The following is a 15,090-nucleotide window of genomic DNA, read 5'->3' on the forward strand; positions in this document are numbered from 1 at the left end:
CAGCCAAACATACCTTTATCCATTCATATAACGGCACTGATGGAGTCCTTAATAAACGTCTGGCACTATTCTAAGTACTGACTACACGGTTGTGAACAAAACAAATGAGGTCCCTTCCTAATCTAGGAGGGAAGACAGGCCTTAAATAAACAAGCAAACAAATGAAGGTATAATTGCAAGCTAAATGCTTGGGAAAGATGGAATCATTTGACTGAAAATTTTGCCAGAATAACTAAATAGGTCACCATCTTTTCCCCAGGTTACATTCATCTTTAGCAAAAGCTCAGGGAGAATCTTCCAAATCCTTGAAATGAGAGAACAAAGTGGTCCAGGCTTTCACCTTCCATTAGCCCAGGTCCTTAACACCAAGACCTTTATATCCAGTAGACTCGAAATGGGTTCATACTCACAGATGCCCATCGTATTGAAGGAAAGTTCAAAATTTTTTTCTCCAGGACAGAATTTGCTCTCTACAATTAATTTTGTCCCAGGATCCTAGTAAAATGTCACGCTATAGAACAAAGGGGATCTCTGACGACGTGTGTGTGTGTGTGTGTGTGTGTGTGTGTGTGTGTGTGTGTGTGTGTGTGTGTGTGTGTGTGTGTGTGTGTGTATGTCTCCCTTGGTTTGGGAAGTGGAATGCTTCGATGGTACACTCTGATCTTAACAGCTGATTGTGGTTGCCAAAGTACTGGGCTATTAGTCCCATTCTGACTCCTACAGAGTTGAGCCAAGGATAGTAATCAGACACAGGCCAAAAGTAAAATAAAGATTAGTCATTGCTCTGCACATCTTTCAAACAGGTCTGCAGAAGAGCTACTGAAAAGCTAGGATTTTGAGTGGCTGCAAAAAAACATGCTTGGGTTCTCAGTTTTGTTAACATACATTCAGTACGAACTTGAAAATTGTCATTTGAAATGAAAGGAATACTGGCTAACAAAGCCACAGGGTCAGGAAAAGCATCAACAACGTAGTCCCCATTAATTAAAATATAGCATAAATTTACACATGGGCTAGGCTAAACTACCTCTCCCAAATCCCTGCATACAAGAGTCATTTAAGCCATTATCCAAGTCAACAAGATTGCAAGGGAGACGTTTTACCAAACCAGGAGAACAGACTCTTCAAATACATCAACTGCAGCATATTGTTTAAGAAAAAATTCATGAGCTTTTTACAGATGATTTAAATATAATCATTTGATAACACTTAGCTACGCTTTGCTACTAACTGCATAAGCAGAATTTTTGTACACTGCCTGGCTAATTGGTGAAATTTTATCAGGTTTAAAATTGACTCTAGAAGTTTTAGCCACAGCAATCAGAGAAGAAAAAGAAATAAAAGGAATCCAGATCGGAAAAGAAGAAGTAAAGCTGTCACTGTTTGCAGATGACATGATATTACACATAGAAAATCCTAAAGATGCTACCAGAAAACTACTAGAGCTAATCAATGAATTTGGTAAAGTAGCAGGATACAAAATTAATGCACAGAAATCTGTGGCATTCCTATACACTAATGATGAAAAATCTGAAAGAAATTAAGGAAACACTCCCATTTACCACTGCAACAAAAAGAATAAAATACCTAGGAATAAACCTACCTAAGGAGACAAAAGACCTGTATGCAGAAAACTATAAGACACTGATGAAAGAAATTAAAGATGATACAACCAGATGGAGAGATATACCATGTTCTTGGATTGGAAGAATCAACATTGTGAAAATGACTATACTACCCAAAGCAATCTACAGATTCAATGCAATCCCTATCAAACTACCAATGGCATTTTTCACAGAACTAGAACAAAAAATTTCACAATTTGTATGGAAACACAAAAGACCCCGAATAGCCAAAGCAATCTTGAGAAAGAAAAATGGAGCTGGAGGAATCAGGCTCCCTGACTTCAGACTATACTACAATGCTACAGTAATCAAGACAGTATGGTACTGGCACAAAAACAGAAATATAGATCAATGGAACAGGATAGAAAGCCCAGAGATAAACCCACGCACATATGGTCACCTTATCTTTGATAAAGGAGGCAGGAATGTACAGTGGAGAAAAGACAGCCTCTTCAATAAGTGGTGCTGGGAAAACTGGACAGGTACATGTAAAAGAATGAAATTAGAACACTCCCTAACACCATACACAAAAATAAACTCAAAATGGATTAAAGACCTAAATGTAAGGCCAGAAATTATCAAACTCTTAGAGGAAAACATAGGCAGAACACTCTATGACATAAATCACAGCAAGATCCTTTTTGACCCACCTTCTAGAGAAATGGAAATAAAAACAAAAATAAACAAATGGGACCTAATGAAACTTCAAAGCTTTTGCACAGCAAAGGAAACCATAAACAAGACCAAAAGACAACCCTCAGAATAGGAGAAAATATTTGCAAATGAAGCAACTGACAAAGAATTAATCTCCAAAATTTACAAGCAGCTCAATACCAAGGAAACAAATAACCCAATCCAAAAATGGGCAGAAGACCTAAATAGACATTTCTCCAAAGAAGATATACAGACTGCCAACAAACACATGAAAGGATGCTCAACATCACTAATCATTAGAGAAATGCAAGTCAAAACTACAATGAGGTATCATCTCACACCAGTCAGAATGGCCATCATCAAAAAATCTAGAAACAATAAATGCTGGAGAGGGTGTGGAGAAAAGGGAACCCTCTTGCACTGTTGGTGGGAATGTAAATTGATACAGCCACTATGGAGAACAGTATGGAGGTTCCTTAAAAAACTAAAAATAGAAGTACCATATGACTCAGCAAGCCCACTACTGGGCATAAAACCTGAGAAAACCATAATTCAAAAAGAGTCATGTGCCACAATGTTCATTGCAGCTCTATATACAATAGTCAGGACATGGAAGCAACCTAAGTGTCCATCGACAGATGAATGCATAAGGATGATGTGGCACATACATACAATGGAATATTACTCAGCCATAAAAAGAAACGAAATTGAGTTATTTGTAGTGAGGTGGATGGACCTAGAGACTGTCATACAGAGTGAAGCAAGTCAGAAAGAGAAAAATAAACACCATATGCTAACACATATATATGGAATCTAAAAAAAAAATGGTTCTGAAGAATGTAGGGGCAGGACAGGAATAAAGACACAGACCTACTAGAGAATGGACTTGAGGATATTGGGGAGAAGGAAGGGTAAACTGGGACAAAGTGAGAGAGTGCCATGGACTTATATACACTATCAAACGTAAAATAGATAGCTAGTGGGAAGCAGCTGCATAGCACAGGGAGATCAGCTCAGCGCTTTGTGACCACCCAGAGGAGTGGGATAGGGAGGGTGGGAGGGAGGGAGACGCAAGAGGAAAGAGATGTGGGAACATATGTATATGTCTAACTGATTCACTTTGTTATAAAGCAGAAACTAACACACCATTGTAAGGCAATTATACTCCAATAAACATGTTAAAAAAAAAAAAAACATGCACGCTGGGGCTTAAAGACAAGAACAGGTAGACTGGGAACTTCTGTCTTTCTTTCAGACACTTCCTTCGTGTGGCTGCCACTACGACCTTCCTTTTTCCCTCCCAAACCCTGTTTGCAAGGCAGCTAGGGTGTAAAATGCAGCAGTGGGAATCCCAAGAGTCCATGGACATTAATCATCTTCAGTGTCCCTGCTGGGGTCCAAAGTCAGATAAAGTCACTCTTGAGGTGACTCTTAAGGCTGGAGTCTCAAGCAATGACATCCTTCTATCTGCTCACAGCTGGAAATTTCTAATTCCAGCTCAGCTGGCATCCTAAATCCACAGTTAACGGGCTACCTGACGGCTACATTTAATTTTAATCCTTCATTCTCTTCCACAGAGCAGTGGAACTGGATGAACTGTCTGGCTCAGTGGTAAATGGGTCTTCTTTGAACGGAGTAGGACTTTGTCAACCCTTTTTCCCCCTACAAGATTAATGAGTAGTCAGAGCTTCCTGCGGGAGACACCCCTCTCACTTTTAAAAGAATGGGGGCTGTCAAGAGAGAAACCCCAAGGCAAAACTTGAGGTTTGAGGGGACTGCCTCAGACCCAGGCAGACAGCAAAGGACAGGAGAAAGGGTCAGGCAGGTGTAAGGTGAAGTATCAGTTCCATGATTACCAAGCTCCGCTGAGTGTGAGCACGTACCAGCATTTCAGTTCTAAGTAGTCACTCCTTTCTCATGTATGCACACTCCCACCTTCACCAACACAAAGCCTCAAATGCAAAACCAGAACCAGAGTACCATTTCCAAGTCTAAAATTGTCTGTGCTTGTGTATCTCGTTGAATGAATTCAGAACCGGCTCTGCTGCTGTGGCTGGTTCTGAATGCGTTCAAAAGACCTTATCCATCTTAGAGACTAGGGCAGACTGTCAAGTGTCAGGAAAGTGACATACTTCAATGAAAAGAAGGTACTAAAAGCTAACGTGGGAATTCCGGTTCCTTCTGGCATCAAGAGGCAATTGACTCATGTTTTTCTTTTCTGGCTAAGGACTGAATAATGAAAGGCCAAGTGCGGCTGTGATCCAGATCCCCTGCGTGCCAGGGAGCCCTGACCTTACCTCGTGCCCTGCTATGATGGAAAACGGTAACGGGAAGCTTTGGCGTCAGCTGCCTGAGAGCCTGCATGACTGACTGATGTACACAGCCGTGCTGGGGAGGAGGTGGGAGCTGAATTGCTAGTTATTTTTCTTTTCAACTGTTTGTGTTGAGAAGCTATCATAAGCTGTGAATTTACTATTTAGAATCCAACCCAGGACAGCTCACCTGGTGCTTGACTTGAGCTGGTCAAGTAACATGTTGTAGAGCAATAGGAATGAAGAGGAGGGAGGGGCCTGGGCTGGAGTGCAGGATCACACCCTTCCCATCCTCCCCTGCGGTCCCTACTGAGGTGCTGGCCTGGCCCCGCCCACCTGCCTGCCAGAAGCCCTTCACTAAACACGGAAGACGGGAAGCCTGAGGGCCGGACAGCATCGCCATCAATGGGCAGGATCCCATAAGGTTTATGTACTCAACCTGCACAGTGGACACATGACCCCCCTACAAGGCAGCCGACTCTGGGGGGTGCCCCAAAGTGAGGGGGTGTGTCCAATGTGCAGATACCCAGAAATGCCAAGGCTGGAACCGTCCCTGCTTTCCCACCCAGCAGACCGGGAAGCAGAAGTGATGGCAACAGGGTGTGAGAAAAGTGGGAAAAGCAGTTTCTGGTCTTTCAGTGGACAATAATTATCAAACAGCAGAATCCCTCTTTTTCAAATAGAAAAAGATATAAGAGAAAGGTTTCAAAGGCCCAGTCACTCACCAGACTTTTCTTGAAATCACAGAGAGGAAAAGGCACAGTCAGGATATTTATAGTTGGCAAACACTCCGTGTCCCCACGTGGCCCAGAAAGCAGGGTGTTGTGAGGGCAGTGGGATGAGGGAGAGCTGTAGCCAACCTCTGTCAAAACTTTGCCCCCTCTATACAGGTATTGGGCTTGTGGAGGGAGACCTGAGCGTTCTTATAAATGCTTTATAATGTAAAAGTGGACTCGGCAGAACAGGAAGGGTGCAATACAGGTATCTTTCCATTTACTTTCTTATCCCTTGCTATGCCCACACTCAGAAAATAAACCCCCTTCCCCTCCTCCTCAAAAGTCAATACAGTGCCCACATGGAATCCGTCGAGTTTACATTATAAAGAATCCCTTCACTTCACATATGCAGCTATAAAGAAGAGAGATCCCCTTCCAGCCAATACAAAACAACATACACGCTCCTAGAAAATATACATGATGGCAGGGGCAGACCGCTGCAGCAGAAGGGCTCAGCTTTCTCTGAGAATTCAGCTAGAGGCCATTTTCTCCCCTTGGTTGGGGTGTTGCTCCTGGGACTTTGGCTGGGTCCTCAGAAGGCTCTGGCCGCCAGCGGTGGAAGAGATACCAAGTCACTTCTGATTTCTGAGGAGCCACGGAAAGGTATTACCATGACAATCGCCATCAGTTCTGCTCAAATTGAGCAATAACGTTTGCAGAAGCCTCAGTAAAACAAGGTTCAATTTCAAGGAGAGAGAGAGAGATAGAGCAGGAGTAAGGTTATGTGAATGGTGGACATTCTTAGGGGCAAAAATATGGGATATGACAATCAAAGTTTTATCCACAGGGAGGGATGTCCTTGACAGGCCTACAGAAAAACTCACACGTGGTTCTCTTGGCCTGAGCCCCTGACCACAGCCCTGCAGGGGGACGTAGGCCTTATTCCGATGTCAACCCGTTTCAGGTCAGGCCCTTGCTTTGCTGTCAGGGGAAACCCTGGCTAACCCTACCAAAGTGATAGGAGAGCTGAATTCTCCGTGCCCTTAATGAGGAAAGGGGAGAACAGAGTTAGAAAGCATGAGCATACGAGCAAGAGAAAGCATTACCTGGACCTCAGCAAACGTGACGAAGGCCAGAGGAGGGGGGTGTGAGCCTGTCCCATAAGCAGGAGAAAGGGGAGAGGAAATGGGCATGGCAAGCTTAGAAGGATGCTAACAAAAGAGAGAGTGTGCGTGGAGAAGGATGAGCAAGTACCATTTACATTTTGGAGAGAAATGAATAAAAAGTTCAAGAAGTGAAATCACTAAAAGCAAGCAATGGGGCTTCCCTGGTGGCGCAGGGGTTGAGAGTCCGCCTGCCGACACAGGGGACGCGGGTTCGTGCCCCGGTCCGGGAAGATCCCACATGCCGCGGAGCGGCTGGGCCCGTGAGCCATGGCCGCTGAGCCTGCGCGTCCGGAGCCTGTGCTCCGCAACGGGAGAGGCCACAGCAGTGAGAGGCCTGCGTACCGCAAAAAACAAACAAACAAAAAAGCAAGCAATGGATCATAACGCTCAATCCATCACAATACACGTGGACCCCAGAACCAGGGGGTTTCTGGGGTACCCTGCACTGTACCTGGTCTGAGGACCAACAGAGAGGCTTCGGCTCCGGGGCTGTTAAGGCTTCCCCTGCCACAAACACCAAAGCTACCACTGCCACGTTTCAAAGGGCACAAAGAAAGAACAAGACAGATGACAACCCTCCAGCCCGTCGTCACTGCTCTGGATCTGAGGAGACACAGCTGGACTGTGGACATGTGGCAGGCGTGCAGAGGCTTCCTTTAACACACACCTCCTTCCCACTGGCACCAACACAGGCCAGGTGTGTGTGCACAACAACCAAGTCTTGGAAACCAGCCTGTGTTCAACTTTTTGTGTACGTTATGTCTCAACACACATTTTACTCCATATTCGGACTTCATGACGTGATGGAGAATGGAAGCATAAGGAAGGGAATTCACGTTTACTGATCGCTCACACTCGGTAAGGGTCTGGGCTAAGCCCTTGACACACAGTATTTTGTCTCCATGTCAGAGATGAGAAACGGAGGTTAAGAGGGTTAATACTTTGCTATGTTGCTCTAGGCCATGAAACTGGTAAGTGGAGGAGCTGGGCCTTCCTGACTCCACAGCCCACCCCCTTCCTCCCACTCTGCCCTGTGACCCCAATGAACTCCGTTCTTTCCCAAGAGGACGTGGCTCCTTTCCTATATGCTCCTCTCTCCTTGTCCTTTATTTCTTCAAAGAGAGACAACGTATTTTACCGAGATCAAAGTAAGGGAGAAGAACAATATGGTGAACAATGTACACAAATGAGTTGGAAAAATGAAAAGGGAACTTGACTTTAAAAACTCAGGGGTAAGATTTATCTCGAACATGAAAAGGTGGACCTCCTTAGGAGGAAGGCAGACTTTGGTGCTTCTCCCCTTGAAGGAGGAGGAAGAGGAGCTGGGAGCCCCCTTATTAGAGCCAGAGTTGCCTTTATTTTTATCTTGCTATGAGAGTCCACACAGGGACCAGATGCTTGGAAAAATGTCATACTTTTGTGAAATCTCCTTGGGAACAACAGTTCAGAAACGTCTGACAGGAGGTTTCCTTGTGAGGGGCACAGGTGACTCCACGTGACTCTAACGGGGTAAATACACTGGTGCACATAAGGACAAAGGACACTGGAATTGTCCTGACTGCCAGCTCAGGGTCACAAGTCACATTCAGCCTGGTTCTCCTTTGGAGGGTCCCCCATAGCTGGGGCAGCAATGGACACAGTCTACTTCCAGGTTCTGGGAGGTCTCAAATTCTTAGCACAGCTGGGGACCTTTCATCTCTCCTCCCACTCCTGGCCACCTGAGGAACATTCCTTCTTAACTCTTACCCCATTTCTTTCTCTGCCAGATGGATAGGGATGGAAGCTGACAGTGTCTGGGGAGAAGGTGGGACAGATGATCCCTATTTGACCACTTGGGTCTGGGAAGGTCAAGCCTACGGAGGTGTTTTGCTCCTTCCCTTCTGTAGCTGTCATCCATGACAGAAGCTCCCAAATGCTTTCCTTGTGCCCCATCACACAGTGTAGCTCGTCTTGCCTAGAACACTTGGCTTTCTCTTGTACTCAGAAGGCTGGAGGGCATATTCTATTGTGCCATCCGGCAAAGGGTGAAGCTGCTCTGACAGTGGAACAAGGTACGGACAGAGCCCAGAAGCCTGTCATTCATCTTCTGGGGCCCTCTACCCACTAGCTTAGGGAAAACGCTCTGACAATATGTCTACTTCCTAGCTACACCCTGGAGGGCTAGGAAAGCCCTTCCCTGGATCAGTGTTCAGGAAAAAAAAAATCCCCTAACGTAATGAACATGGTTAGTCACCTGAATGGTTTAAGACTGTTTTCCTAAGTGTGTTACCAAGGAAAGTTGGGAAAGTCTTTTCTTCTGGAGTTCATCATATTAACACGCTTCTTATGTCCTTGGGATAGCTCTGGGGTACTTCTGCTTATAAGCAGAGAATCTCCCTACACCCAGGACTCTGTGATTCCCCAACTCTGCTCTACCCGCTGCATTTTTCTTTCAAGCTGACCCTTTGTTTGACAGAATCAAGAAATGAAAGGGTACCTCGGCTGCCCCTGGGTCCCGCGCCGAGCCCATGGGGGCACACAGGTGAGTGCCTGCCCAGGCCCACTCATCTCGAAGGGAGGAATGCCAAGGCCTTTGGCTTCTCCCTAGAGACTCGCTCTGCTCCTCCTTCACCAGTCCCACGACTCAGGGCGTGGGAGCTGAGGCTGTAAGGCCCTCAGGAGCCCTGTCGAGGGGTAACTGGGAAGCAGACTCCCAGGGCAGCGTTCATGGGCACCACTGAGTGAACTGGCCCTGGAGAAGCCCTCAAATCAGCCGTCTCAGAAAGGAAGGAGGGAAGGGAATTGAACGAGAAAAAAGAGTTACTTACGCCAGAGCAAAGGCCACCAATGCACCAACCACTACCACAAAGTCGAGGATGTTCCAAAGGTCTCGGAAGTAGGACCCGTCCTGCAGGATCAAGCCCTGGTCTATCATCTGCAGGAGGATGTGAACAGCCATCAATGAGCCCAGGAGGTGCCGGTCATACGTGCCCTGAGCTCTGGGCTCCCCATGGCAATGTCCCCACTGCCACTGCCTCTAGAAAGCAACCCACACGGGGACCCAAGAAGCAGGAGGACAGGTCCCACAGGCTCTGTCCACCTAACTGTGAGGCCCAAGGCCCTTCTCATAGCCACCAGGGTTCACTTAGACTCCCTGGCTCCTCGAAAGCCGCCACATCCCTCTTTACGTTAGTGGCTCAGAGCCCCAGGCATCGCCACATACGCACAGACGAGAAAAATCTCAGATGGGTGAGACTGGGAATAAGATGGTAACGTGGGGTGTTCTAGTGGCAGGGAAGAGAGTGGAGGGCAGTGAGTAAGGTTGGGACTAAATGAGGCCAGGAAGACATCTCTACCTAACCCCCTGCCTTGGCAGGTACCCAGGCTCAAACCAGGAAGCGTGTTGGGGAGGTGAGAACAGTCCCCACGCCTGGAGCACCTCTCCTGCCTGCCTGAGAGGGGGCCCGCCTTCTCCCCGGGCCATGCCCACAGGTCTGCACCAGTCTAAACAGATCCCCACAGTCACGTCCTGCCACGACAGACCTCACTGGGATCTGAGGCTGGAGGAGGGGTCAGCAGAGGCGCCGCTGAGATTCTGACATTGATCAGGAGGTGACAGTCCTGGGGAAGGGCACCAGACTAGAGAGGCAGACGGGTGGCCCATCCAAGCCCCAGAGCCCAGGTTTGCTCTAGAGGCTCTTACCTTTATAACCATCTCAAAGGTGAAGACGCCAGTGAAAACATAGTCAAAATACCTCAGCACCTGTGAGACACATAAGGTAGAGACCACCAGGCTACACACACCCCTCAACACAGGCTCTCCTGCACGCCCACCCCAAGCCCCGCTCACTTCTACCTTGGAACAGAAGCTCGGAGTTGTAACTGCTAATCAGACGCAGGGAAGAGAGGAGCCGTGGATACTGCTGGGGCCCCATGACCCGCTGGCCAGTCCTTGGCCCTTCCCTCCCCTGTGGTCAGAACTTAATGTCTTGGGTCCGAACTGCCCCCCAGGTCTCTCCCTCCCTGGGATCCTTGTCCGTTCCAATCCTCCCCACCCCCTTGACCCCTCCTGACATCCACCCTGGCCCTCTAGGAGGCGCCTCAGCTCCCTGGGAGGAGCTGCAGCGCCCTGATGTCACCCACATCACCCATGCCCCTAGGTCAGACCCCACATCCAACCCATGGGTGACTGCAGACCCCCTTTCAAGGCCATGGCTGGCTCTGGGTGTAAGGCCCACTGCTGAACGTAAAGGTAAGCAGTGTGGTTAGGGTTAGGGTTGCGGGTGGGGACTGGCCTGGAAGCGGTTCACGCTTTGCCCTGAGGACTGGGACCAGGCAATCTCTCAAGCCTCTCTCATTCTCCAGGAACCTTCCCTTAGCTCATCTCTAATGTTGGGATGGGAGGGGCTGCGATGGGCGGTACCAGGGTACTACGGGGGCTGGCAGTCAGCCCCCGCGCACCTACTTTGTTGCGCTCCGAGTTGGTCAGGACGGGGTCCTCGGCCGCCAGGGCGATGCTGCTGGCTGCGATCACCAGGAGGATGCACATCTCAAAGTAGCGCAGGTTCACGATGTAGTGGCAGGCCCTGCGGATCCTGTGGGCGGCGGATGAGCCCGCTGAGCCGGCCCCCCTTCCCTCCCATCCCCATCTTTCCTCCCCACCCCCATGCACACCAGCCTCTTCCAGACAGCCAGGCCCTGGCCAGAGGGGGAGAGCCATTTAATTTCTCAGGCACCACCCTTGATTGAAAGTGCTGGTGGGGGGAAGGTAATCAGATTGGTTAGAGGCTGCAGTACGCAAGCCAAGATACGTTATCTGCAGGCACATCTGAGCTGGGGGGAGCCGCGGCCAGCACCAGATGACACACGCGCGGGTGGCTACAAGGTACCTTCCACTAGGTCTCAGTGTCTACTCCCCAACTGTACAGAAACTGGGGCGCAGCAAGGAACTCCTAAGAACCAATAAATGTAAAAGCAGACCTTGATCCTAAGATTCCTGATGGAAGCAGCAACAGGCTTCCCTGAGCCTCAGGTATTCTGATTAAAGTGACTATTCTATAGACAGCATCCTGGCCTCGGTTGGCCTGACATCTCTTAGCCCCGGTTCCTTCCTTCCCAGGGCCGTGCCTGAATACTGCCCACACGGTCACTGAAAGCCCTCTCACCTTCCTAGACTCAGAAGCTGGTCTATGTGTACATTTTGCTCATTTCCAGGGTGGAAGGCAGCTTCTCTTTCAAAATTCCATCTTTCCTAAATCTAACCTTCCAGATTCTTCCTCGCCAACCCCATCTCATGCCCTGCCTCTGCTCTGAGGGGCACACCCACTTCAAAATTCACATGTAGGGCAGCCAACGGATGATCAGTTATCCAAGCCTCCCTATTCTCAGCTCTGTCCACCTCTGGAATATTTGGTCACACATCCCAAGTAGATTTCCTTCCTTCTCACCACGCCCCACCCCCCCAACCTGCTGACCAAAGAGTAGGTGAAGGGTCCTTCCCTCATGACATTTCTCATTCTGTACTGTCTTAAATTACTCTTTAGACTATGGGCACAGAGTTCCAAGGCTGTTCATTAATTCCATGACTGGCCTCACCTAGTGAGCACCCTGGAGTCTTCAGATGTCTGGCCACATTCCACCAGGAAGGCTCAGGAGGAAGACTGGACCCCCATCCCTCCTTCTCATCACCCCGCCCTGGCTCAAACCTGGGCTGTTTACTCCAGCACCAAAGGGAGGTGGCAATGGAGGGTGTCTTACGGGTTGGTGGTGCTGAAGATGAACATTGAGCTGTGAGGCACCATGGCTTTGCCCGTCTCACGCTTCTCCTTCTTCTGCTGCTTCTTCTCCACTTCCTCCTCATCCTCTTTGATCTCTGCCTCTTTCAAGGGACTGGCTTCTCCATCAGTCTTGCTGCTGACTGCAAGAGGAACGTGTTGAAATCTTCAGAAACCTTGCTACGTGCAGAACGGTGCCCTTCATTTTCCACTGGGGATGGGATGGAGGGCACAGGAGAGGCAGCTAGGGATGTGCCTGGCAAGGTGCCTGAAAACATCGGGGTGTTTGCTAGATTATACTGAGTTAAGCCCTGCTCTCTTCCTAGCCTTACCCCTGCCCTGATTTCAGGTGGTATAGCCCTGTTTTTTGCCATATAAATGATAATCATGTTTCCCTGGGTAAAACAGAATGGTTGTTTCTGTTGCAAAGTTTACAAAGTTTATTTATATCTAAAATCTGAACTCTTTGTATATATTCACTTATGGCATTTTTCACATCAGTACACCTTGGACGGCATATATTATTATTCCCCTTCTACAGATGGGAAAACTGAAGTTCAGGGAATTCAAGGACCTATCCTAAGGTCATACAGCTGGTATGGGTTCCCAATTCAAAATTCTATCTCCTTCCAAAGAAATCACACTGCAGTGGAAGCCTTTGAGAAGACATTACTCTGTTTGTGGCAGCCTTTCTGGCTGTGCTTTTTCCCGTCATGATTAATGTAGAAACAAGAATGCAATATTCACGCGAAGATGGGTCCATGACTTTATCCCAGGATTGAGAGGATGAAGAAGCAGAGACAGAGTGGGGCTGCTGGACCACTACTCTCTGTTTCCTTCTGCAAGTCCCAGAGTGGGGTGAGTGGCAGAGAGGATGAGGCTATCAGAGTGGGGCAAAGGAACCTCTCCCACATTCCCATTCACTGAATGCTTCTGCCCTGGAACCTTGTGTAAGTAGCAAACCTCTGAGGTCCTGACCCCTTCCAGGTCCTTCCAAAAGGTAAGTCATCCAAAGTGTCCAAAAACCCTCTGATGACACGCTCTTACCTACGACCAAGGACAGGGACTAGCCCCAGAAAGAGAACAGAGGGGGGTCAAACTTTCTTAATGTTGTGTCTCATAAAGGAGGGCCCCCAAAACTTCATTATTAGAACATAAAATTAAATAAGACAGAAAAAAAGGTTGTGAGCCTGAGATCCTGAGACATGCCCGCCCAAGTCAACCCCAGGGGCACCGGATATGCGAGATTTCACTTTTTAAGGTAGTACTGGCACTCTGAAGAACACTTTGAGACATTTTCTTCACTTTGAGAAGGCGACGAAACAGAGACAGAAGTGGGAGAGAGAAAAACAGGGAGAGAGGACTGTTCTGTGAAAAGAGAAAAATATGAGGAAAGAAAGAGAGGGAAAAAAGCAAGAGTGGAATCCTGTGGTCACGATTCAGTGATGATAATAAGGTGGATGGTGGGATTAATGCAGAGATGGGTGGGGTGTCAGGGCAGGGACGGGTGTGGGTTAAGTGCTTTTGGGTTGCTTCCGTTTAAGGTCTCACAGGTGAACAACCATTGCCTTTAGGAACTATAAGAGAAAGTGTGACTAAGAGCTCCTAGGAGAAAAAGAGTAGATAAGAGTAAGAGATTCATAAAATGTTAGCACAGGGAAAGATCTCAGAGGTCATCCGGTTCGATGCCCTCACTTCACAGATGATAAACTGAGGCCTCGAGAGACACAGGGTTTAGGAGGCTACACACCGAGCACAGCCAGTGCCGGCCCCAGCCCACCTGCCATCTTCTGTTCCAGCAACGGTCCCCAAACTGTCAAGTGGCAGAGCACCTGGGGGGTCCCAGAGAATGCCATCAGATATTCATACAATAAATCAAATAGCTGAATATAAAAATGGGTCAAAAATCACGTGTGATCTCTCTGAAGACTCTAGGATGGTCACAGGGGCCAAAGGCCTAAGGACATTTTATGGGCAAAACTTAAGATTGAGAAAATTCTAACTTATTTTTCTTGCAAACTGGGGAAAAAACTGCTGCTGTTTTTTTTTTACATGTTGAAGAGTGAGTTCATCCCTCTGGTGGGGTTTTCCACGCAGCTCTCCAGGGATGATTCCAGAGCCAAGACTCCCCCAGCCCCGGGCACGATGAGCAATGGGGGTGAAGGGGACAGGAACTGTGTTCTCACTGTGCACCACGGTCGAGTCCACCAAGGGGTCCACGTCAGGGATGGCGACGGTGACGCTGGTGCTCTCGGGGGCAGCCCTGTCCGTGTTGGCCGTGGTGCAGGAGAGGTCGGGCTCACTCTGGCTGATGACCCGGCCCATGTCCAGCTGCACGTCCCCCAGCAGGGCTTGCTCACTGCTGCCCTCCGGCTCCTGTTCCGTCAGCGCTGCATCCTTCTCCGCTTGCAGCTCTGGTTGGGGCAGGGCGAGGGGTGTGTTGGCCTCGTCGAGGGCTCCTGCCAGCCCGGAGCGTCTGTGCACCATCAGACTATTGGTCCTGTGAAGAGAGAGGGGGACACAGGTGGTGCTCAGATCGAGAAGCTGTTCCGAAACGTCTGATACGCCTGGCGAGAAGCAGAAGTGCGGGGAGCCAAAGCAGCCCTGCTGGAGAGCACGTGGCATCCGGTGCCTCCCACCGCACCCAGCCAGGCAGTATCCACAGACAGTATCCACTGCCTTTACTCCTATCCATTCATCCACTACCCACTCCCAACAGGAGACGCCCTGGTGTTCAGGGGGGTGGACGCCACCGCTGTCATATTTACACACGCCTCGTAAAAGGCGCATTAGCATCACCTCCATTTTACTACAGGGGAAACCGAGGCTTGGAAGGGCTCACGCTGAAGAACCCCTAACTCCAG

At 48.6% G+C, this 15,090-nt stretch overlaps 1 protein-coding gene across 1 annotated transcript in view; it reads right to left on the reverse strand.

The window, feature by feature from the left end:
* CACNA1E (calcium voltage-gated channel subunit alpha1 E) overlaps window positions 1-15,090 on the reverse strand; it is a 363,660-nt gene that overhangs the window by 48,837 nt on the left and 299,733 nt on the right. The window contains exons 22-26 of the mRNA XM_060295653.1: window positions 14,413-14,726; window positions 12,210-12,369; window positions 10,918-11,047; window positions 10,156-10,215; window positions 9,281-9,387 (exon numbers count right to left, since the gene is read on the reverse strand). Coding sequence (XP_060151636.1) covers window positions 9,281-9,387; window positions 10,156-10,215; window positions 10,918-11,047; window positions 12,210-12,369; window positions 14,413-14,726 — 771 coding nt within the window. The remainder of the gene's footprint in view (window positions 1-9,280; window positions 9,388-10,155; window positions 10,216-10,917; window positions 11,048-12,209; window positions 12,370-14,412; window positions 14,727-15,090) is intronic.

The sequence above is a fragment of the Globicephala melas genome, chromosome 1 (assembly GCF_963455315.2).
Source record: "Globicephala melas chromosome 1, mGloMel1.2, whole genome shotgun sequence".
NCBI classification, from domain to species: domain Eukaryota; kingdom Metazoa; phylum Chordata; class Mammalia; order Artiodactyla; family Delphinidae; genus Globicephala; species Globicephala melas.